A 26,750-nucleotide genomic window follows, 5' to 3' on the forward strand; every position below is an offset into this window, starting at 1 on the left:
TCAATGTGAATCGTTGAAACATTCTTGGGGCCACATAATGTTTGTGTTAGGCATTTTTTTTTCCCTTAATCTTAGTGGTAATGACCTTATAAATGGTTTTGATGGCATATAATGTTAATTTTTCTTTCTTATTTTGAAAAAACCCAACATATAAACATCAATGTGGAGTCTTTAAAGGTTTCAATGCTAGAATCTCTTTCCTTAATTTATCCTCTCGTGTGACCTACTTAAGTTTTGGATCCATTTCATTTTTTACAATTTTTTATATGGCTCACCTAGCATATTTGCGAAAGAAGTGCTTTTGCGTGAAATCTGCGTCCCTTACATAGCGTGATGATCTCCTTGGACGCAGATTGCATACTACACTCGCCCGTCCCTAGCTCCGAATAGGCAGTTCCGTGGGCAGGCCCACTGTGATGTATCTATACATCCAAGCCGTCAATCTCCTTTCTTAGATTATTTTAAGACATCAACACAAAAATGAGGCAAATCCAACGCTCAAGTGGACCCCACCAAATAATAAGCTTGGTTGCATTAAAATGCACAAAGCATTAAATGTTAGTTGCATTAAATGCAAAAGTCATCTGTGGTGTGGTCCATTTGACCGTTGGATCTATCTCAAATTTGTTTTAATGCCTTACAATAATATGAGAAAAGGGATAGACGTCTTCGATGTACAGATACATCATGGTGGACCCGCCCACAGAACTGTACGTTTGGAGCTAGGGACGGGCGGAGGTAGCACGCAATCCGCGTCCGATCTTCCTGCGCGTTACTTATCAGGAAATCAGCGTCCAGGGATTTGCTTGTACTTGATGCCGTTAATAGCCTGTAGAGGTTTGCTCGCACAACGTGCCGTTAATAACCTTTGGTAGGCACTTGCCCGGGGTTTTCCACCGCCTACACTCCCTCCCCCACACGCAAAGGTTACACGCGTCATAACTTGCCAGCATAAAAGACTTTGTGGCAAAATATGACCATTTAAAAGGTGGATATACTGATAAAGATGAAGTGAAGTAAAAATCAGCCTTGTCAAATGAAGTTCATGCCGATCAAACTTTTACAAAAATTTGGACGGTTTAAAAAGCTCTATAACTATTTACATTAAAAAAATGCGTGTAGCATGAGTGAAATTACCCAAAACTTTCACCAGATCTTCTTCAAGATGGGGTCCACCTAATTCAATAGCTAGATCTAATAAGTGTACTACGTGTAAGATGTGCATGTTGGGAGCGTGCACATGGGGTGTAGAAAGCTTCACAAATTGGCTGTCCTTTGCACTTCGGCCGGTTGAGAAATGAGAAAACGGTCTAGGCTACTGTGACCGTTCATCACCATTTTAAATGTGGTGGCGACTCATCCTCTAACATGCTGGAACTCATATCCAGATATCCAGACCATTCAAGTTGCTGGGCAAATTGTTGATAGAGCATATAGCTAAATTCACTACCATAAAGTAATAATAGCCGTCAATCGAAGGCTATGAAATAAATGGCTAATAGTTGGATTATATCACATGGTTATATCGTTATAATTATTGCGTCATGTTCCATCAACAGCCGGATGGATTTGGACGGTCTGGATTACTATGCAGCCGTGTCAGGACTACCGCTGAAGAGCCTCCACCATTTATAGAATGTGACAAACTATTACGGGAGCCCCGCTTGCGATGTACGGACACAGATCGTGTCTGCCCCTGCGAGGACGGACTCGGTCCTGGCCGGGGCTCCTTTGGGCCCACCTTGATGTACGTATTTTATCCATGCCGTCCATCAATTTTGAAAGATCATTTTAGTGTAGGAGGCCAAAAAGGAGTCAGACTCAAGGCTCAAGTGGACCACACCACAGGAAGCAGTGTTGATAGTAATGGCCACCGTTGAAGCCTTCCTAAGCTCACCGTTATGCTTATTTGCCATTCAACCTGTTAATAAGGTAAGGTAGACCTAATAAAAAGACAAATATCAGCTTAATCAAAACCTCTGCCACTCTCAAAATTTTTTAACTGTAGTGTTTAATCTCTGTTGTCTGATCCACTTGAGCCTTAAATCTAACTTATTTTTCTGATCATAATCTAAAATGTTTTGAAAAACGGATGGACGGCATGGATAAAATAAATACATCACAGTGGACCCCACAGAGCCAGCCTCCGTCATGGCAACGCCAGGTGCATTCTTAGTCTTCGAAATACTAGGTGGTCACGCACACGTGTATAAGATCTTCTGCCATATATCAGCTGGAGATTAAAGCGACGTGTCCTGTCCAAGAGCTAGGCTGCTCCACTCATAAGATGGGCCTCGCATAGAAGTTGAATACAGGCCCTCAGTGATTTTCTTTCTAACCATCAATTTTATTTCTAACCGTCCATTTCCAGGAGCGTGGCACACCTGAAGAGTCCAGGAGCTTCGTAGGGTGCGGCCTTGTACATGGTGGGCCACCTTATGATTGGTCTAAAGCTCGTATAAGACAGTCATTTCGTTACGTGTCCTGCGATTCACCTCTCCAACCTATGCTCGCGCGACTCGCAGCTCAAAGTCGTTTGCAGTGACTTCCGCAGTCCTTTTCGGATTCGCCGGAAAAATCTCAATTTCGAGTAAGAACGCAGTTTGCCGGGACCCCCGCCCACAGTTCCTTCCTTTGGAAGCTACTTGGGGCCCACCGAGATGTCCATGAAAAATCCACCCCGTCCATCATTTTCGTCAGAACATATTTATACACGATTCCAAAACTGATCTAGATCCAAGACTCAAGTGAAACACACTACAGGAAACAGTAGAGATGCAACACCCACCGTCAAATCGTTTATAGGGTACAGAAGTTTTGATCCGGCTAATATTTGTACTTTCAGTTCATCCCAGTTAGAATGACCTTATGAACGGTTTGATGGCATATAAACATCGTGGTTGGCCCCCTGACAGTTTCAACGGCCGGCATCTTCATCTCCACTTCCTCTGGTGTGGTCCACTTCAGTTTTGGATCCGGCTCATTTTTGGGATCCTGTCTTAACATGAGCTGGATAAACTGATGATGGACGGCGCGGAATTCTCACAGACATCTCAGTGGGCCCCACGTACCTTCCGTGCATTTGAAAACCTGAAAGTGGTTTCTATTTTTCATTTGTTTCTTTTTTCTCAGTAGAAATTCTCTTCCAGCTGTGAGCTGTTTATAAGCATCCAAACGACCCGTCTGCTCCCTCTGTGCTAATTTTTCGTCCTGACATCAATTTCTCGCTTTTTATTTTTTAAAAGTTGGAAAATCTCAGGAAGTTCTTCCATGGCGGCAGCAGCAGGAGGACATGGCGGTTGGAAGCTGGAGCAGAAGCATGGGAAGTCGAGAGTTAGGGTTTCCAGGGTTTGGAGAAGAAGAGAAGGCGGGCGAGACTTCATTGTCGAATGGAATGTCTCTGTAAGCCTTCTCTCCGATTGTATCCCCTCCTATGTGGACAGCGATAATTCCAGCATTGTTGCCACCGACACCATGAAAAACACGGTAAGCCGCGACCGTCCGTTCGCCCTCTCATCATCTCCCTTTTCATTTGTTTGATCGATCTCTCTCTGTTCGTGCGCTTTCCATTGCCTTTTGTGTTGTGTGGCTGAGAATAGACACTTTGGGTTTGGTGTTTTTAGTTCCTTGTGCGGTCCATGGTTTGATGACATCTAACGGATGGGGGATGCCTCGTGATTCTCATTGACTGGATGATCATAATAGCTCGGCCTTTGGCATGTGTTCTGTTGAATCTGGACCGTTGCTGTGTTCTACTCAACTGCCTTTTGGTTGATTTTTGGGGCATGATCCATTCATTGAGGGGCCAATCAGATCAATGGTTTGGATCATCCTGTCGTTGATGTCTTAAATCTGTCAATAACATAGCATCAACAGACCACTCGATTCCATTGACAGATGCTCGATCCCATTGGAAAAATCCAGAAAATCTACGTTGTTTGCGGGAACGTTTTAGGTGTTGCTACTCAATGACATCGAAGGAGTTTGATGCCATTGACAGATCCTCGATGGGGGTGTTGATGGCATCGAAGGTCCCATCGAGCGGGCGCGCAGAGTTGCGTAAATGCGGTTAATATATATTGGGTGTAATTGGGATTTGGAAAAGAAGAGGGTGTATTAGGGCTTTCTAAATTGTTCCTAAGGGTTTAAGGGCATAGCTAGGGCTTGTGTAATAGATTTGAGGCTTGTTTGAATCGGTAAGACTCTATCTCTTGTAATTTCTGCTTTCATTGTGGATTACTCGTCACTTTGTGCTGTTGTTTTTTCTCGTAATTTTTTTTTCCACGTAAAATTCAGATTGTTCTTGTTTGGACTTGGTTGTGCGAGTGTGTATACTTTGCTTGATTCGTCTCTGTGTGCTTCTGTGGTTCCCCAACAAATGGTATCAGAGCTAACGTCGGGAAGCATATCGAATCTGAAAGCAAGGTATCAATGACGTCTAATATAAAGTTTGATGTAGAAAAATATTTTGGTAAAAACAATTTTGAACTATGGAAAGTTATTATGAACGGTATCCTAGTTCAACAAGGATTGGATGAAGCTTTCCTTGGAAAGCGACCAGAATCTATAACAAAAGAAGAATGGAACAAGTTAGATAAGAAACCTAATATATCTATCCAGTCGTGTCTAACGGATGAGGTTCTCTATAATGTTATGAGAGAGAAGATTGCAACGGATACATGGGTGAAGTTAGAGAACATCTATGAGAAGAAGTCTCTTAAAAATCGTTTGTATTTGAAGCTACAGTTGTTCAATATGAAGATGGTGGAAGGGGTTGATGTTGAGGCCCGCATCAGTAACTTCAATAGGCTTGTTTGTAGGCTATTAGATGTGGAGGAAATAATGAAAGATGCAGATCAGACATTTATACTACTGAACTCTCTTCCAGCATCGTATGAGTCGTTTAAAGACTCTTTGTGCACCGGTAGAATGACCATTAGCGTTGAGACAATTATCTCAGATATTCAGTTAAAGGCGATGAGAAAGAAAAATGGTGACGTATGTGCTTCAACAAATACATTGGTTATGAGGGGGAGCAATTTTGAGCGAGGTAGTGGATCTTCATGATCGAGGTCCAAATCCAAGGGCAAGGGCAAAGGAAAGTTGATGTGCTGGAATTGTGGCATGACCGGACACATGAAGAAGATAGTCATAATCCTAAGTCGAGAAAGGAGAATTCAGAGAGTTCTTCTAGGGAGGTCAACACTGTGGAATCCACTGAGGAGGCGAGTGGTAGTGATGTGTTGATCGCTTCAAAATCCTGGTACTTCTACGGAGAATGAATTTTGGATACTGGGGCTTCGTATCACATGACCCCTCATAGGAGTTGGTTCACCAGTTATAGTGAGTGCGATGGTGGCCAAGTGTTTATCGGCAATGGCATTTGCCTGTAATGTGATTGGTGTTGGATCGATGCATATCGAGATGTTTGATGGCATTGAGCATATATTGACTGAAGTGAGATACGTTCTTGAGTTGAGGAAGAGCTTGATATCTATGGGTGCACTCGAGGCACTGGGGTACAAATTCACCGGGTTTGATCGTGTCTGTAAAGTTTCAAAGGAGGCACTCATAGTCATGAAGGCGTAGAGGAATGGAAACTTTTACAGGTTGATCGTGAGTATTCATCTGGTGGAGCTGTAGTTCATGTAGCGGATTCCATGTTTGCACAGATGTGGCATGCACACTTAGGTCACATGATTGAGCGGGGCATGAAGGTACTTTCTGATCGTTGTTTAATTCTAGCTTTTAAATATATTGATTTTAGTATATGGGAGCATTGCATATATGGTGAACAGTTGAGGTTGTCTTTTAAATCCGAGACACATGTTTGTAAGGGGGTTTTAGATTATATGCATTATGATATATGGGGGCCGTCGCCCGTGGTTTCTAGTGGAAGGTCGTTATGGTTTGTCACGTTCATTGACGACTATTTTAGAAAAGTGTTGGTGTATTTTATGAAAAATAAATCCGAGGTTTTCACTAATTTCAAACAGTGGAAGGCAATGATGGGAAAACAATTAGGGTGAAAGGTAAGAGTGTTGAGGACAGATAATAGTGGATAATTCACTTATGGGGAATTCAATTGGTATTGTGAGGATGAAGGGATCATACGGCACAATATAGTGTGCTACGCATCTGAGTAAAATGGTGTGGCCGAGCGAATGAATCAGACTCTCTTAGAGAGGGCCCGATGCATGATCAGTAATGTTGGGTTGGGCAAGGAGTTGTGGACCGAGGGCGTTAACATGCCTTGTTATTTAGTGAATTGATCCCATTCTTCGACCATTGAATGTAAAATTCAAGAGGAAGTGTGAAGTGGTTAGCATGTAGATTACTCAGAACTGCGAGTATTTGGTTACGATGCTTACTCTCATGTATCATTAGTTGATAGAGATAAGTTAGACCAAAGGGTTAAAAAGTACATCTTTGTCGGCAATGGTAATGGTGTAAAGTGGTGTAGGCTATATGATTGAGTCACACGGAAAATTATCTTTAGTTGCGATGTCAAATTTGATAAAGGATCCTTATTCTATAAGGATGAGCACAAGGAAGTGGAAAAGTCAGTTGTGGACGTTCAGATAGATAAAGATGAAACACAGGCTGATATAAAGACGCAGATAGGCATAGGAGCAGGTGGAGCAGCTACCTGTGAGAAGGAATCCACCAAGGGATCATAGGTTACCGGCGAGATACAGAAATGACTCGAATGTCGCATTTGCCCTCATTACAGATCAGGGAAATCCGTCTACTTTTCAAGAGGCTCTTGATGATGTAGACGCCGAAAAGTGGAAAACAACAATGCATGATGAGATAGACTTCCTGTACAGGAATGAGACGCGAGAGCTGGTGGATTTTCCCGTCGGTCAGAAAGCGATCGGGTGCAAGTGGATCTTCAAGAAGAAACATGATAGGTATAAGGCAAGGTTGATAGCGAAGGGATATGCTCAGAGAGAAGGTGTTGACTTCACAGAGATATTTACGCCTGTGGTGAAGCAAGTATCTATCGGATTCATACTGGCGCTGGTTAGCCAATATGATCTCAAGCTGGAACAAATAGATGTGAAGACTGCTTTCTTGCATGGGGAATTAGAAGATCGGATTTACATGAAGTAACCAGAAGGCTTCGAAACATAAAGGGCAAAGAACAATGTTTGCAAGTTAAAGAGGTCGTTGTATGGCCTGAAACAATCGTTTAGGCAGTGATACAAGAAATTTGATTCTCTCATGGTGAGTAAGAAGTTTATGAGGAGTGAGTATGATCACTGTGTCTATTACAAGACACTGAGTGATGGGAAGTTCGTTATTTTGGTATTGTATGTTGATGACATGCTTATCGCTAGTTATAACATGTCTGAGATCGACATACTGAAGACTCAACTATCAGGGATATTCGAAATGAAATATCTGGGGGCGGCTAAGGGGGTTCTCGACATTGACATACACATGGACAGGAAGAGGAGCAGGATATGGTTATCTCAGGCGGAATACCTTGAGAAGGTATTGATGAAGTATCAGATGGACAACAAATATGGTCAACGTTTCCCACGCGGTTCATTTTAAGCTTTCTTCTGAATAGTATCCTAAAACAGATGAAGAAAAGCAAGTTATGTCTCGTGTGCATTATTCAAGCGTAATTGGTAGCTTAATGTATGCCATGGTCTATACAAGACTGGATATTTCACATGCGGTGGGTGTTGTTAGTAGATATATGTCTAACCCCGGCAAGCAATAATGGAAGGCAGTGAAATGACTACTTCGATATATTCAAGGTACACTAGACTGTCTTATCATTTGAAAAATCATGAGCCAATCTAGTAGGCTATCTGGATTCAGATTACGCGGGCAGTGTGGATAATAGAAGTTCGACTTCTAGTTACTCATTTGTGCTAGTGAGTGGAGTGATTAGTTGAATGTCAAAGATTCAGTCTATGGCTACTCTTTCCATGACCGAAGCTAAGTATATGGCAGTGACAGAAGCATTCAAGAAAGGTGTTTGGTTGAGAGGAATGATAAATCAGTTGGGGCTTCAGCAGGAGGCCATACAGTCAATCGTGACAGCGAAAGCCGTGATCACTTTGGTTAAGAATTCTATTTATCACTCACTAAACATATTGATGTGCGTCACCATTTTATCATATAGATGCTTGAGGAAGGAGGCATGATTCTAGAGAAGATTCACACAAATGTGAATTTGGCTTACATGCTTACGACGGTGATTCCCACAGAGAAGTTTAAGTTTTGTGCAACTTCTCTGGGCTTGACGAAGGTGTAAATGGAAGACGGAGTGTGCACGAGAAGTGATAGTGGAGTTATGATGGAAGGCAAAATTAGAGATGATGATTGATAAGAAGCTATACAGAATGAAGATTGAAAACATGGTGGAGATTGTTGTTGATGTCTTAAATCTGTCAGTAATAGGGGTCTGTCGCGATGTCATCGAGTATATGTCGATACCATCGACAGATGATCGATCTCATTGGAAAAATCAGGAAAATCGATGTTGGTTGATGGAACGTTTTAGGTGTTGCTACTCGATGACATTGAAGGAGTTTAATGCCATCGATAGATCCTCGATGGGGTGTCGATGCCATCAAAGGTCCCACCGAGCATATATTCAGAGTTGCGTAAGTGCGGGATTTGTTTCCTATTCCGGTATATATATATATATATATATATATATATATATATATATATATATGTATATATATATATATATATATATATCGATGTACGGCTATTAGCGGTGTGAATCCTGTACTGCTATTAGCGCATATATATATATATATATATATATATATATGTATATATATATCAGATGTAATCGGGATTTGGAAAAGGAGGGTGTATTAGGGCTTTGTAAATCGTTCTTAAGGGTTCAAGGGCATAGTTAGGGCTTGTGAAATAGATTCGAGGCTTGTTCGAATCAGTAAGACTCTTATCTCTTATAATTTCTGCTTTCATAGTGCATTACTCGTCACTTTGTGCCATGGTTTTTTCTCGTAAGGGTTTTTCAACGTAAAATTCGGATTGTTCTTGTTTGGACCTGGTTGTGTGATTGCGTGTACTTTGCTTGATTCATCTCTGTGTGCTTTCGCGGTTCCCCAACACATCCAACTACGAGCTATGGATGTGTAGAATTGCATGCTCATCAACCTATTACATTTAGTAAGGTCAGAACTAGCAATGCCTCATTTGCAGTCATGCACCTCATTTTGGATGGTGTGTAAGTCACATTGATGGATCAATCTTAACCATCTGATTTCGCTCATTGAGTTTAAGCCATTGACCATTTTCTATTGTGCCTGTCCATTTAGTAGCCTATCGTTAACAACAATGGTATGGGAAATATTCAAACTAGAATAAATCAGTGAAATATATAATGACACACCTATTTAGACGATTGCGGTAGCAGTAATCCTAGTCGATGAAGAAGTTGTCTTCTTGTTGGATGAGGTGCGGAGTCAGTCATTCTCTTTGAGATAATTCGTGCCCCTCAGTAGAATTTGTTTGGTGCAATAGGTTTGTAGCATGCTATCCCCATGGTACAATCGCTCAACATACGGTTTCGATAGTGTGCACATGTTGTGGACTTGAAAAGATGTCTATCAGTAGAGTTTTTATCCATTTTGCCTTCTCACTAGCTGCTCGCAAAGCAACCAATTCTAATTCTATAGTGGAATGAGCTACATAAGTTTCTTCTTTGATTTCCATGAGATAGCTGCACCTACCATGGTGAGAATATAACTGCTAGTATATTTGAACTTGTTAGTACCTGAATTCTAGTAAGTATCACTGTAACCTTCAATTATAGTAGGGGACCTATGGTAATGAAGATCAAAATCCCAAGTCCCTTTTAGATACCTTAGGGCGTGTTTGGGCGGTGGGATTGGAAGGGATTAGGTGGGATGGGATTCAAAAAACATAATTATTACCCATGGCAGGGATTGTCCCCTGTTGCCATGGGATAAGATTAATTCCATGCTTTGTTGGTAATATGGTGGTGTACATTGAATGGATATACCCACCATCATTTGAAATTACTGAGAATAACGCACGTATTATATCTAAACCGTTCATTTGTTTTGTAACTCATTTTATGGCCTAAAAATGAGGTAGATCCAAAACTTATGTGGCCCCAAAGAAGTTTTTAACGGTAAGTATTCAATCCCCGTTGCTTGCTATGGTGGGGTCCACTTGAGCTTTAGATTTACCTGATTTTTTGGCCCATGCTCTAAAATAATCTCGAAAAATGGGTGGACGGTGTGGATATAGCCCACACATCATGGTGGGACCTACATAACTTGCTAACATTGAGTGAAATTGGCATGGGACCCAGTGCAATTCCATCTAATCTAATTCCAAGCTTTTCCATTCTTCCCAAACATGGAGTGGAATTGGCACAGGACCAGATGAATCCCATCCCACCTAATCCCTTCTAATCCCACTGCCCAAACACGCCCTTAAGACCCTATGAATAGCATTCCAGTGTTCATTACTCAAGTTGTTAGAATATCTACTCAGTTTGCCCACAACAAATGATATTAGGCCTAGTGCAATTCATAGCATAAATCAGACTGTTAATAATACTCGCATATTCTAACTGAGATACACTCACCAAAATTTCGTTCCAGCTTGTTACTGGGGTTATAAGTTGTACATGCAAGTTTACATTCAAAGTAATTGTATTTTCTCAATATCTTCTCCATGTAATGGGATTAAATTTGCAGAAATAGTCATAGTCCCTAGAGGTGTATTCTCCAGCTCTACCACTTCTAAGGGCTTTGATTTTTTTGTTTAATTGATTTTCAACTTCAATCTTGAAAATTATGACCTTAGAAAATGCTTTATTTTCAAGTTTCAATAGATAAATATATACGTATATGGAATAATCGTCAATGGAGGTAATAAAGTATTTAATACCTCTTGTATGAGTCTCTTTAATATACCATGTCTGAGTGGATTAGTCCAAGTAATTCGGATTTCCTTTCCACATCAGGAAAGGGCTTTTTGGTTACTTTGGATTGCGAACAGGATTCACTTTTTTTGATTCATTATTTTTCTGAACTAGAAATCATATCACATGCGGTCATATGTTTGATCAATTTAATGTTCACATGTCCAAGTCTACCATCCCATAAGGAAACAGTGCGCGCTATTAAGTAAAAGAAGAAACTTTATTTGACTCGATATTGAGTTTAAGCATCCCTTTGATTATGATCAACATAATCTTTGCCAACAAAAGAATCATTTTTAGCTATCACAATTTGGTTAGACTCAACAACATCTCTTCAACCCGCCTTGTTCAAAAGATAGCACAAAACTGGATTTTTCCGCATGTCTGGAAGGTGAAGAACATTGACAAGAACGATGATGCCCTTCTCAAAGCTGAACATGATGTCAACTTTCCCTTGTCCAATCATGCCTGCAATGACAACATTGCCCATTTGAACCTTCTTACCGGTTGCAACCTCTTCGTAGCTCTTAAACCAATGACGATCATAACACCCGTGTGCGTTAGCACCCATGTTGACCCACCATGTATTACATACTTCCACACGGACCATGTTGGTATTTGTAATCACGACCATAATTTGAGGCTTTTCAGTTAGGTTTGCTTGAGGTGTTGGAGTCTTTTCTTGCGATGATGACACTATCTCGCAAAGTGACCAACCTTTCCACCGACCAAGCAACTTGCTGATTTGTCTTGTTGCCAGATTCTGGTTCTTAGGCTTGGATTTGGACTTCTTTTGAACTGGGCTTTCTAGTTTGGTTTCAGGTTATAGGCCTTCTAGATGATTGATAAGGGTTGATTTTTGTTGTTCACCATATGCACTTTAGAGATTTCTTCCCTCTTATCTTTATTCTGATCCTGTAGCCTAGCCTCTTCTTTGATCCTTGGGCGTATAGTAAGTTGTTCCATCGATAACTTTATAGTTTTATATCAAAGGGTTGAAGGGCATTTTTAAAGTCTTTCCCAGATGGCGGTAATTTTTCAATTACTACTGCCACTTGGAAAAGCTTGTCCATCTTGATTCTCTTGGATATAATTTCATAAGCAGTTAGATTAAACTCGTTTACCTGTTGCATAACTGATTTATTATCTATCATCTGGAATTTGAAATATCTGTTGACTACATACTTTTTTACGCTTGCCTTTTCGGTTTTGTATTTTCTCTCCAAGGCATTCCAGTTTTCACTGATGTGACAAAGTCAAAGAAAACATCATATAATTGATTTGACATTGCACTGAGAATGTAGTTTTTGCAGAGGTAATCATCCTCATCCTTCTTTCAACAGACAATTGACAATGGCAATTTTGAAGATTAGTGGGTTTTGGCAGATTTAAGATGTAGGGCACTTAAAGAGTTGTCAGGTAGACGTGCATCTTCTGCTTCTATCGCCTTAAGTGTTGGCTGTTGAAATTCTCAGGGCAAACTGATTTATTCTCTTTCGATGGGTTTTCCGAAGCCATGGGGCAATATCTCAAAAATTGTTGAAAACAATGGTATGGGAAATATTCAAACTATATTAAATTCGTGAAATATATAATGGCACAAATGTTTAAATGATTGCGAAAGCAGTAATCCCAATCGATGAAGAAGTTTTCTTGTTGAATGAGGCATAGAACTGTCCCTCTCGTTGAGATAGTAACAAGTTGAGCATGACCAACATCTATGCTCTAGCTTATGGGGGAATGTTAAACACTAAGTTTTGTGATAAGTTGAATAGGTCTTGTAACAGAGTTGAATACATTTATAGGAGTTGAATAAGATGGACAATTGATTGGGCTTGAGCCCTACCTAAAGGCCCTATAATGTCCACATGTTTTTTACACGGTTAGAGGTAATATAAAAGGTGCATAGGGTTTTCAAACCCCAAGCCTTATGTTCTCTACAACTCTCTCTCTCTCTCACCTTCTCTCATATCTTCTTCTTCGTCTCATATCTTCCTCATCTTCTTCAATATCTTCCCCTTCTTTTCAATATGATTGCTCATCATCTCTAGTTGTTTTTGTTTTTTTTTGTTTTTTTTTGTTTTGCTTCTTTGAGCTCTCATTTAATAAATTTTGTTGCTGCAATATATGTGTGTGCGCGCACGCGCGTGCATGTGCGTGTGCGTGTGTGCGCACATTTGCGTGTGCGTGTGTGTGTTAGTTATAAAATAACATAATGTAATATAAATATTGCTTCTTTGATGTTATTTATCTTGCATTGGTAAATTGACTATGAGGGCTTTTTAGATTAGGTTCATAATGCTTAAAAGCAAAGAGGTCGAGTGGTACCTATGGAAGACTAATGATACTATGCAAACATGTGTGGAATCGAAGAGAACCTATAATTTTGAATTGGTACTAATGTCACCTATAGTTAATTGATGGTGTCCAACACCACAGCTATTGATCTATTTAGAGAAGAAAACTCATCGACTATAATTTTGATGACTGGTTTAGTAAAGTGAGATACATGCTTGATTAGTTGGATGTCACATGCCCTTCATACTATTTAAAGGCCACAACATAGATATTGGTACCATCGTTGTGATGGAAACCTATGGAAAATGGAGGAAGGCTAACCATATTACTCAGAATATGACGTTGAGCTACATGCATTGAAGAGAATGTGTGTGCCAACGCCTCATTTTTGCTCGCCTCCCACTGCCTCTGCTGATCCATGTTCCACTGATCCCGTATGGACTCCTTAATTGCACATCTGTAATTAGGATCACCCTCATCCAGATCCACTATATCCTCACCCACATATGGTGTCCGCCCTAACTCCTCCCTAATCTCTCTCTCCTGTACATTTTAGTCACTCTTATCTTCACATTTTTTTTAACAAAGACTTCATTTCTGCTTTCACATCCTGTGGGCACTTAGGGTAGTCCACAACATTGTGATATTTTCCGGCTAAATGTTCCTTCAAGCAAGTTACCTCTCCACTCTTTGATGCGTGGCCACACAAATTACAACTACTCCCGAATCGATTATCAGAAATAGGCTGGCTATATCTCCATCCAATATATCAGGTTGTCTTCTACCTCTTCCTCTTGACATGTTTTACTTGCAAAAGAATATTGTGTTAGCTAATGCAAGTCACTACATCCATAAATTTTAACATGTATTAATTATTTTTAAAATAAATTTATAATTATATTATCTGGTGTTTTAAATATCGACGATATCGGCCGATATATCCCACAATATATCTTGTATCGCACCCGTGCGATACAAAATGTACAAGTAGTGCGATATATCCGACATGTTTGATTCGGTGAGCATTTTCAATTTTCAATCATTTTTTTTCTATAAATCATGTTAAATTAGTGTTAAATTGTTATAAATCCATGATTTTTTTTTTAAATTTTTGTTTTTTTTTTTTTTTTTAATATTTTGTATGAAAAATCATAGATTCGGAGCTTTGATTTAGAGATTTGGAGGAGATGGGCCGAGTTGCGGAAAACTGAAAAAAACAAAACAAAATCTCTCAATTTCTCACAAATCGGTTGCAATCTTTGTGTCCAAACATAAATTCAAACATGTATGTAACCTATTCTAGTGATTTATCTTTCGTTTTTGAATGTATTGCTTGTGTTTCCACACATTTTCTTATATTTATAAATTAAATGAATATACTTTGAATATACTTGCATCAATTCAGTTAGACAGCGCATAAATTAGGACTCCGTATAAAGAAAACCTATTGTGTGCCCTTGTTTTTTTTTTTTTTTTTTAAATTTTAAATTATTATTATTATTATTTATAAGTGTATTGATGTCTTTTTTTAACAATCACTGAAGTTTCATCAAAAAATTCAACCAATTTCCCAATGTTTCCAACAACATTGATACATTACGCTTTACAACCGATATATCCCATGAGATAATCGATACATATCCGTATCCCAAGAATGCGATACGTATCGTGATGCTGATATTTCAAACACTGATATTATCCAAAAAATCATCAACTACCTTTACATGCTAAAAAAATGCAGCCAATTGACCGCTGATTTAAAAGAAATTTAGGCCAAAAAAAAAGTGTTTTCACTTAAGCAACAAGTTCTTCTCATTTCATTGTACACTAGACAAGTTGGATGTAGGATATTTATGCTCCATCTTAAGGGGGAGTGTAGGCAAAACATGTGTGTGTGTGTGTGCGCGGGCGCTTCCTCAGAGTGCTATACTTATTTTGGGTTAATATAAATAGTAAGTTTAGAGGGGAGAGAACAACATTCTCTCACTTGCCTTTCTCTTCTTCTCTTTTCTTCCCTTTCAAATGCCATTGATTTAAACATGCATTACATGCATAACGATATAGTTCATATGTTGGAGATTCATGTGACAATGAAGGCAATGTGGAAGTAATGTTTTAGGCTTACACTGGGACTCCGCGTATAGGAGGGAGCCTTGTCATTGATTATTGGAAGTAAGGTCTGTATCCGTTATGATGTGTCCGTAAAGGTTGATACATATAGGTAACGGCCATGACTGTTACACGATACAGGGGTGAAACGGGGCAGTTGGTTTTTTGGGATCGTATCAGCTGTTACAGTGGTCGTAAAGGCCGTTATGGGGCATAACAATTGTTACCCCCGTAACGGTCGAAAAACGGCCACTTCTTTTTCTATTTAAATCAATTTTCTTCTCATTTTTTCACTTTTCTCATTCTAAAAACTCTCCTAGAACATTTTACAACAGATTTCGTCCACTCTTACTATAGTTTTTAAGATTAAAATCATATAAGATTGAAGTAATTTGAGTGAATAGAAGCTCCGAGGGCATTTTTTTTTTTTCAAAAAATTGAAAAGTAGTATTTATGTTTTTTTTTTTTTCCTATTTTCTAGTTCTAATGCTTGATTGTGATGTGTAAACATTAAATGCATATAATCATGTTCACAAATTCACTAAACAACCCAATACAACACTCTCACCAAAGAGTGGACCGTTACACTACCATAAACATGTTCAAAACAAAAAATGAATACATATTTGGAATATTTACATTATTTTGAATTTTCTAGATAGTTTTTCAGATTTTTTCAGGCAAAAGAAAATTTTCAACCGTTATGGGAGTCGTAACAATCATTACGCCTTGTATCGGCTGTTACAACCAATATCCATATCGGTAATAGTGGTGATTGTTACAGCCACCATTACTGATATGGAATACCTTGGTTGGAAGGTAGTTGCAGTCTCTCAATACTTAGCTTCCTTAAAGAGGGAAGGAGGCAAGGTGCCTTGTCGTTGAGTATTGGAAGATGGTTGTAGTCTCTCACTCAATCCTTCTTAGCTTCCTAAAAAACCATTAAGCATATTCAGACCACAATTGATAAGATCCTTTGAGATAGGGCTGTGGCATATGCAATGCTACTAGAGGTTCAAGGACCCAATGACTCAACATGATAAACAGGAAGCAATTAGTGAAAATAAACTCCTCTTCCTTTAAATCTAGTGATTTAGAACTAGAAGAGAAAGGATTGAACTCCATTTGACAAGCTAAAGCTATTTTGCTTCCAATATGCGAATGGTTGCCTGCTTTATCCCTGTTTGTTGTTTAGGAGCACTTGTTGAGATTATTTTTTCGCTTGATTGGATTGTTGACCTTCTGGGAGCTTTGTATGATAGGGTGCTCACAACATGTTCATGGGGAAAAGTGCTTCCATCTGATTGCAATATCGGTATTATCGTATTTGGTTCGTTACCTAGGACTACTAATGCAATTTTACATTTAATGTTGTCTTTTTCTTTAAATCTTGGTCTAAAACCAATACAAAAGAGGGATGCATGGCCAAATAGATTATTCTTTTGGACTAAAATTTCCATTGAGACTTTGGTTGTGTTTGGGGCATTTGTTCTCTCTTTCATGCTAAATTTGGACACGGGCTCATGGCCAATTCGGATCTAATAATTCAATCAGCGGGGTTTTCCCCTTTTGAAGGGTATTATATTGGTGTTACATCTTTGATTTTCTAATCTTGGACTGTGGATTGTGATACCATATTATTCGTCTTTCTCTTTGATCACATAAATATTGTGTTTAATTGTGTTCTTCTAGTCATGAATTTAATCATGTCAACAGGTATATGCGAAAGCAAAAGAGTGCTCAGAAGTTATTTCTGTGGAGAACTTCGCAATTTTACTTGGGAGGCACTTCACATCATTGTATCCACAGGTATAGACCAGTCTGAAATGAGTTCCTATTACTAGTTGATTTCTTAACTGTCTTTTAGTAATTTTACAAAGTGGAAGATTTCAATGGGTCTCTTTTTAGGTTTTCTTTACACCATTTTACTTTGTGTCCATCTACAACTTTAATTTCTATACCTATAAATCATTGATACTTCTATTGGCCTTGATTCATTTGGATGTTTATGGGGTAAACAATTTTAACCTTGCTACACTCTCAACTGCAGATTGAGACAAATCTTAGTGGATCCCAATGCATTGTGGATTGTTTACTATTTGGTTGCCTTGTGGCCCAAGATGGTTGTTGTATCAACAGTAGTGCATCTCTTTTTAGGAACACAACGAGTGTGGACCATGTGGTCCTCCATTTCCCTTTTTTATAGAGGTTTGCTGGTGGCGGCTTAGCCAATTCACAACGGTGGGGGCCATGCTAGGGTTGATTGTGGGCCTAGTAGAGGCATAGGGTTTTGATTAAAGGTAACATGGAAGGATCTTATGGAGATTGTGCTTCCTATATGCAATTTGGTAAAACATGAAGATTGTAGCCATCCATTATTTCGTTATTTGGGACACGGTCAATCTATGATGAGATCCACCAAAATAACCGTCTATATTGCTCTTATAATGTGGAGTTGTTATAATCTTTTAAAATGACATCAACTACCCCTTAAAAAAAGCTCTTATTTAAATGTTTTACTAAACGTGCTTATTTCAAATCAATGCTTTTTTGTTTGTTTGTTTTGAAAACGTGATTTTACCAAACGAGCTTATTTAAAACAAGAGCTAGAACAAAAAGAGCTTATTATAGTAGCGCTTATTTGAAAAGCTCTTATTAGATTAGAGTAGAGATGCCAAGCGAGCCCTAATTCTTTTTCCTCTCCTCCCAACTTTCTATTCTCTTCTCTTCTCCTCCTCTCTTCAACCTATAATTCTGCATGGTATCAAAGCATCCTTGTTCCTAATCTAATTGATCTTTCTCCATTCTGCCTTATAATTCTTTTTCCTTCATTTATTTTTTTTTTCTTTTTCATCCCTCTTGTGTTGAAATTCTTTTAAGAAACACAGGGTTTCTTTTCTTTTTGTTGTGTTGGGCCTTTGTAATGGTTAAAGGGGGTGAAGTGTTCGTGATCATCGCATCTCGTGTATGGGACGTGTGGGCTAATTGCCATCGTTGGATACCATGTTTGTGGTTGTCGACCCTTGTGATTGGTTGGAACACGTGGATATGGGCTGGTTATTCTCTTCAAGTGTGGTGTGCATGCCATGTGAAGCGTGTACAAATTGGGTGTTCGGTGGTCGCAAAAGGTCAGCCCATGTTCATATAAGCTTGCGATATATATTCTAGCCTCTTGTCCCAAATGGAAGAGAGTGATTCGAGAATTGGATTCATAAATCCATTTGATTTTTTTTTTTGGGTCCAAATCACCTATTAAATTAAATAGAATGAACTATCTTCAATGTTCCAAATCCATCATAGTGTTTTTAACTGCTAAAAGAAAATTAAAATACTTGGCCACTAAAAAGCCTGATGAGAATGCTAGTAGGCATGATCAATGGATCAAAGAGAATGTTGAGATTATGACGTGGTTGTGGAATAATATGGAACCTTCCATTAGTGTGAATGTAATGTGTTTGGATACTGCAAAAGAAGCATCAATTGCATTATGAGAGATGTATTCATCCGAAAAAATCTTTCGGATGTATCAATTTTTTGGGGAAATATTTGAGCTTCAACAAGGAGAAATCACCAGCTGAATATTAATCAAAAAAATAAAATAAAATGCATGAGGAGTCGAATGCTCCTTACCACTGTTTTGGAGAAGAAACGTCGGTAATAAGAGGATTTTCACGTGGTCATGTTTTTCTCTGGCTTAAAACGTGAATATGAATCAATTTGTTCACAAATTTTGGGTGGCAAGGAAGTACTATCTTTAAATGAAGTGTATGCTCGCCTCCAACATGTTCTTGGCTCTACAGGTAGAGCCAATGACAACTCTCTTTTGACATATTTTTACCGATCAAGGTCAAAGTGGTGGTCATTATGCTGGAGGCAATCAAGGTGGTCGTGGACCTAAGAAGTGTACCCATTGTGAGCTTACAAATCATTCCATTGAAAAATGCTGGGATTTTCATAAAAAGTCAGCATGGGCTAAAGGGCGAGCTCCAAGTCCTTAAAGCAACCTCAAATGCACAAGTATTGAGAGGTTGATACAAAAGTTGTTCTAAGGACAACCTTACACTAAAAACCAATGGCTTATGGTAGGATAAACTAATTTCTAGAACGTTGGTAAGTATCAAAAACTCAAACCAATACAGAGGTAAAAGAAATAAACCTAGCTATTACAACATTCACCACAAAAGCATAAAATAGATTATAACATTCACACACATAATCAAATACAATCATCCACCACAACTCCAAGAATTATAGTGGTTCGTGTGTGTACACCAATTGTTCGCAAACAGCCACACAACTACTCCACTGCTAATACCCACACCCATGGGATATTGGCTTTCACTAAGAAAGAAGGTTTTCCAAGGTTCACCTTAAAACCTTTACGGATGTGTTTTTCAATGGGCTTACACAATAAAAAACCCCACGCTGAGATTTTCCTGGCTGATCTCAGTCAAAACCACAAATAGAGATTTTCCTGGCTGAATCTCACAAACCAAAAATATAGAAAATTGAAATACAATACTTATCTGAAGAATGTTCTTCAATGTAGCCGGTAGCATTGTTTCTTTGTAGATGAAGATGTTCAAAGTTCAATCTCATAAATGAAGGGGTTCTAGGTCTAGATGAATTTTAAATTAAATCCAACCTTACGCTACTTGGATTTAATTTCTTGGATCTCAAAAAGGGTTAAAGCAAAATCCCCTTTTATATCAAATAGAATGGAATCAAGAGATCAAGAAATTAAGAAACCAAAAAGCTATTTAAAATAAATCTTAAATACCTCACAATAGCTTCACAGTAGTGGGACTTATCTCTAAGAGTGGTGGCTTGAATTGGCTTGGAATGAATGAAAAAATCTGAGAAATGTCCTCTATTTAGAGTTTGCAATTTAGTTCTCTCGACTGGTCTAAGGTTCAGCTCGACTAGTCCTGGCAGTAACCATTTTTCAAATTTTCTGGCGTGATCGGATAAAACAGACCCTTGACTGGTTGAGTGAATAAAATGCGCGTTGCTGGAGTTTGAGTCGAGTCCTGCTCGACTGGTCAAGCCAGACTCCACGACCGGTCGAGCAGGGTACTCGACTGGTCGAAGACCAAACAACCTTATCCGATTTTTTGAGTAAAATCCTGGACTGGTTGAGAAAGACCCTGGACTAGTCGAACCAAGACTAGGACTAGTCGAAGCAAAGTCTAAAATAAGTACTATGACTCAAATTAAACATGCAATGTTAATGACCTAATCTTAAGGTCTTTATAGGGTCATGAATACCTTAAATGTGAGTATTGAAATTGAAACATCAGTCGCTTCGGTAGATATAACACTTTGAAGCACATGAAGCTTGACCTCGTATACTTGAGCTTGTGTCTCGAACTTGTGACTTGAGACTTAAGCTTGATCAAATGTATTTGAGCTTGAACTTGAGCTTGAACATGTGATACACTCGAACTTGAGCTTGAGATAGTGCACTTGGACTTGAGTACTTGGACTTGGTGAGCTTCAACTTGTTCTCGTAGTTGAACATGCATAATTGTAGCACACTAATTGTCGATGTAGATAACATGAAGCTCATCTTCGAATGAAGGTGAACTTTCCATCTATTTGAACTTAAAGGTGAACATTCCATCTATCAAAACAAGTCAAACATTCCGAAGTGTTTTGGCACAACAAAATTTGACAATACAGGGTGCTAGATTTTCAACATAGCACTTACAGTTCTACATTTACAACTCAACAACCACATATGTCTGGAGAGATGCTTACGCTTACTCAAAAAGAGTATTCCAAGATGCTGAAAAATCTATAGAATCATTACGTTCCTGCTACTTTTGTAGCTACTTCAACTCCTGCGAATACAATTGTGACCTTAGGTATGGCGCATTTAAGATCTAAGTTCCTTGCTCCATGGATCATTGATTACAGAGCATTTGACCATATGACAGGTGGGTCTAGTGCGTAGTTTAGTTCCTTTTTCTTTAGTCCATTCAGACGTGGGGACTAGTTAAAATTTCTATAATGTTAGGGTATAAGTAGTTGTTACATTTATTGATGATTTTTCGCGATTGATTAGAATTTATGTAATGAAAGACGATTCCGAATTATTCTCTATTTTAAAGATCTTTCAAATGTAAGTACAAAATAAATTTAACTCAAAAGTGTTTGTGTTTTGTTCCGATAATGCCAAGGAACATTTCCCAACCCGTATCCTATGTTAATGATCATGTGTCAACACCCCACAGTAAAACAATGTTGCAAAATGAAAAAAAAATGTTACTTGTTTGAGGTGTTTCATGCCTATATTAACCCATGAATATTCTCAAAAGTTTTTTGAGTGATGTAGTACTCATCGTGTGTTTTTTGATAAATCGAATGCCCTCGACTGTTTTAATGGGTCAACACCTCGTGAAGTTTTACTTCTAGATACTTCGATGTTTTCTTTGCTTCTCAAAGTTTTCGGATATGTATTTGTTGTTCATGAATTGGAGTCGAGCTACAATCAGTTAGATCCGAGAGTCTTTAAATGTATTTTCTTGGTACTCCTGGGCACAAAGAGGTTATCGTTGTTACAAGCTTTACATACGAAATAATATGTGTGTAGATGTTACATTTTTCAAGTCAACTCCGCTCTTCTCAAAAGATGGTAAATATCTTGATGTGGAAGCTGTGCTTGTTCTTATTGTTGTTAAAGATGACGTCATCCAAGCTCCTCTCCTCCATTCTCATTGTGCCTCGGTTGAAAGTCTACTTGTGATGAAAACGGAAAGATAGATCACAATGTGAAGCACTTGTGAGTTGTGGCCTTTCTTCATGGTGATCTCACCAAGGAGGTTTATCTGGAGCAATCACCTATATTTGTTGCTCAAGGGGAGTTAGACAAGGTGTGTAAATTGCTCAAGGCGTTTTATGAGTTGAAGCAATCACCACATATATGGTTTGACAAATTTAGTGGAGTCATATTGAACTATGGCTTTGTTCGAAGTTATGTTGATCATTCCATCTTTATACGTAGAGGTACTTAGGTTTTATTGTGTTAGTAGTATATGTTGATGATGGTGTGCCGTAAAGGTTGTTACGTAAAGGTAACGGTGGCAACCGTTACATGTTACGGGGTTGTAACGGCCGTAACAACCGTTATGGAAAAAAATGACCCGTAATTGCCGTTAACGGCACATTACATCCCCTATAAAGGCCATAATAGCCCCGTAATGGTCTATTACTGGACATATATAGGTTTTTCATACTTTTTAATCAACATTACGAGGCAAATATATGTTTTTCGGGAGTTTTTTCAATAAATAAAAAATAAAAAAGAGAGACCGTAACGGCCGTAATAGCCGTTATGCCCTGTATCGTAAAGGTAATAGTGGTGGCCGTTACAGCCACCGTTACCGTTACGGAACACCTTGATGTTGATGATATTATTGTTATAGAAAGTAACAATAGGGGAATTGAGGATCTTAAGAACTATCTTTATTGACTTTTTCTCACAAAATATATTGGACGTCTTCGATACTTGGTATACAAGTTACCTGATCCAATGAAGGAATTAATTTGTGTCAACAAAAATACATTTTGGATTTGCTCACATAGACATGTCTGCTTGGTACTAAGGCAGTTGATACGCCAATGGATCCGAATCGCAAACTTGTTGGTGATTAAGGAGATATAGTTGAAGATCCATGGGGATGTGGGTTGTATAGTTGTACGACCCACCTAATGGATTTGGATGTAGGCCGTACAGCTGTATGACCCACCTAATGAATGTGGACGTGGGGTGTCCCACCGTATGACCCATCTAGCTTCTCTCTTTTATATTTTGTGTTTATATAGGATTAGGGCGTTTTTTTTTTTTTTTGGAGTATGAACATTATTAGTGAGGGTATTTTTGTACTTTTTAGTTTTATTATTGATATAAAGTGGAAGAGTGGGGACGTCCTCTCTTTTCCCAACTTTATCTTCTCTCTTTTCTTTTCTTCTGTTCTTCTCTCTTTAATATATGATTCTACAGTATCGTATCGTGAATTGTATCGTAGATTGTAATTTTTTTTTTTCAATTTTCTTTAAAATATTATAAAAATTTTAGAAAATGTAAATAAATCAGAAAAGACCGCATCAATCATCCATTTTCTCATGAATATGCATAAAAAAGTCAATGCTAATCATGATATTATCATGTGATCAATTGTATACGGTGTATCTATAAATGGATAAATGTGTCATTGTGTGATAATGAAGTTCAGTACATTAACCCTTTGCCCTTGTACATGTATTCATCTGTATAATTCAAAAAGAAAAAACTGTTTGCTCATTTGCACGTATTCATTTTTATAATTTAGAAAGAAAACAAAATTTCCAAAAAATGTCAAATACATCTATTTTTGGCCCTTGCTTTTGCTATCCTTGTTAGTGTCATCATCCTCATTGTCACTAATATTAATATCAATGTTAGCAATAACGTCATCTTCTTCGTCAGAATTTGATGTCGAAATAAATTCATGCTCCCCATCTTCTCTGATTTTTGCTTCTCCTTTCGCTTTATTTGTGATTGAAAGTTTTCTAGGATTTACAAAATAGTTTAGGTTTATTAGTGGGGCATAACTAAATGACACTATCAAGTGTAAGTTTATAAGAGTACAAGACTATATTACAACATGGAATCATATCACGTTGCTTGTTTGGTCGTGAGATATAGCGTATTCCATCCTTTAACGCCTTGACAAAATGTTCACCATATTAATCTAGTTGTTATCTGAAGTAAGGTTAGGATTCTCCTTCTTGGTGATCCACTCATCATCGGATTCCATATCTGATAAGCAAATTGGATTGAGCCATTGATCTTTCTTTCTTTTTGCATGACCCACTTCAAGTTGAAGATTGTATTTTACAAACACGAGGGCATTTAATCTTTATTGCTCGAGTTTATTTTTTTTTAATTTTTTTTAAGGATGAGTTTATTTTCTTTTTAGACCCTGCAGTCTACAGTAACCCAAAACTTGTTTATGGGAACTTTCTTAACGTATGGTTAATATAGTGGTTCACCATATTATAATTATGAATCAAATAGAAAAGATGTCAAGAACTACAAATAGTTGGAATGCAATACGATATAGAATATTAGTCACTTCGCCATTTATGTTTTAGTCATTTTTTTTTTACAAATATAACATATAATATATCATATTTATTAAATAGTGTCAATATTTGTAGTGGGTGGAAACTGTATCGTGTACTTGTTTTTGAATTGTGCCACTTGACTATAGATGCCGGAGGCCTGTATAGGTATGTGGGTTGCATAGCCTACATGGCTACGTGCCATGATGTAACCAAATATAATCATCCTTGGTTCATGCCTGAATATATATTGACTATAAATGATAGTAATGATATCATGTCTTGTAAATTATATTTGATTTAATTATTGCATTTGATATTCATGTATTGAAGTTCAGAGATCCAAAGGGATTTGTTATGTTCTTTTGGGATACCATTTATTTGATTTACATAGACTTCAGGCATGTGATGTCCATTGACATGCACATTTACGTCTTCATAAGATTCTTTTAGTTTGGCTTTTTGGTAGATGAAGGGTAGTAAAAGGCATGCTATTCAAGAAACATTACATTGTCATTTTTATTTTGGTGAAGCACTTGTGAGTTGTGGCCTCTCATATTTGTCTAATACCCTTTTTTGCTTCATTTGTATTCCTTTGTTGAAATTTAATCCTTATTCTTGTCGTGTAGGTCACAACTGCAATAATAAAAGTAGTGGAGAAGCCATGGGAACGTGTTGTTATAGATGGTCAACCTCATGATCATGGTTAGCATGTTCAACTATTTTCAGAGAAACATATTTATATTTGTTGTATGATGTAGGTAGGGATAATAGGAATTTGATCACTAGACACCTAAAATCTTTTCACAACATTTTTTTGAAGGGTAATGATTATTTTTATTAAAAGAAGAAAAAGGAAGAAATAATACAACAAAAATCCTTATCTTTGAGTCAATTTTGCTAGGATATCAGCTCTACTATTAGGTGCTCTGTTAATCCTTGAGAAGGCCACAAAATCAAATAATATTGCTATTTGATGCAAACAATGAAATAAACAACTCAATGATAGACAAATAAAAAAATATTCGTAGATCAAGTTGTCAAGAATAAAGCATGGAAAGAAAGAAAAAAAAAAAAGTAAACTCGTGAAACAAAATCTAAGGGGTTGTTTGGCATGACGGATGTTTGGGCACCATAAAGTAACTGGGGGTTTCAAATCCCCTTGAAGAGGGGGTTTTGAAATCCAAGGTGAAAGCTTGGATTAGATCTAAAATCCTTCCAAGAGTTACATGTGTGTCACTTGGCTATTAGTCTATTGGGCACATGGCCCACTGATGATATCCTAAAACAATCAGATTATCAATTGCATCACTATAATTACTTTAATATGATGATCTGCGCTGTCCAAACATTGTCCATGTAAATCAATGGTTAAAAATCATTGGTTAGCCACTCGAATGTGATCTTGTGCTTGCGGCCCATCCAAGACTTGGAGTTTCATCATTTTTAGGCAAAATATATATTTCAACGGGCTTATTACAACCATTGTGCCAAACATTACATATGTACACTAATTAGAGATATTAAAGTTGATTTAGTAATTAAATTCAAATCCCTGTAAATATACTATACATAGCTACTTTTGGATTAGAGGGGATTTTGAACCCAGGGTGCCAAACATAATAAACCCAAAGTGCTGCATATCCATAATATCCAGTGCAAGAGGGAAATACTAGGTCAACGAAACTAGAGGAAGATTGATCTTGACCAGGCAATGACTTCGATCTTGAGTAAGGGTATCCTCCAATGCCAGTCGAATAGCTATACTGTTGGTCGTACTTGTACTGCTGAGAGTGAGATTGTGTCTGTGATGAATAACTTGGATTTGGATCTAGATATCTGTATCTATATGGAACATGTGAATTAGGACTACTCCAACATGAATGTGACGGAAAATGCTCCATATATTGCGATTGGCCGTAAGAATATCCATAATGTCTGTGACTGTAAGACTGTCGATGTCCCAGTGCTCCACTGGTGCCAGCCACCCCATGATGCTCCTCTTTCCCCCTACTAGCTGTTTTGTGACTCGGTAGACTCATAAGTCCGGTCTTGTGTACCCCGTTGAAGCTCATCAACCTCGCGATCTGTAGAGGGCTGTATGGTGTGTCAAGCAAAACTGGAAGTGGGACCAACACTAGGTGCACCATCATCCCCATCGCCATGATCAGCTGTCTCGATCTCGCTGTTGTTAGTGCTTGTACTCTTTTGCCGAGCTAGGCTTTGGATGAAATTTGTCCCTATTTGTGGGTCCAAGACAACTGCACGACTCTCTTGT

At 38.2% G+C, this 26,750-nt stretch overlaps 1 protein-coding gene across 1 annotated transcript in view; it reads left to right on the forward strand.

Moving 5' to 3' along the window:
- The first annotated feature begins 2,780 nt into the window (after nt 1–2,780).
- LOC131252441 (uricase-2 isozyme 2) overlaps nt 2,781–26,750 on the forward strand; it is a 45,455-nt gene continuing 21,485 nt past the window's right edge. The window contains exons 1-3 of the mRNA XM_058253076.1: nt 2,781–3,486; nt 17,081–17,173; nt 25,102–25,177. Coding sequence (XP_058109059.1) covers nt 3,271–3,486; nt 17,081–17,173; nt 25,102–25,177 — 385 coding nt within the window. The 5' untranslated portion in view covers nt 2,781–3,270. The remainder of the gene's footprint in view (nt 3,487–17,080; nt 17,174–25,101; nt 25,178–26,750) is intronic.

The sequence above is a fragment of the Magnolia sinica genome, chromosome 1, assembly GCF_029962835.1.
Source record: "Magnolia sinica isolate HGM2019 chromosome 1, MsV1, whole genome shotgun sequence".
Lineage (NCBI taxonomy): Eukaryota > Viridiplantae > Streptophyta > Magnoliopsida > Magnoliales > Magnoliaceae > Magnolia > Magnolia sinica.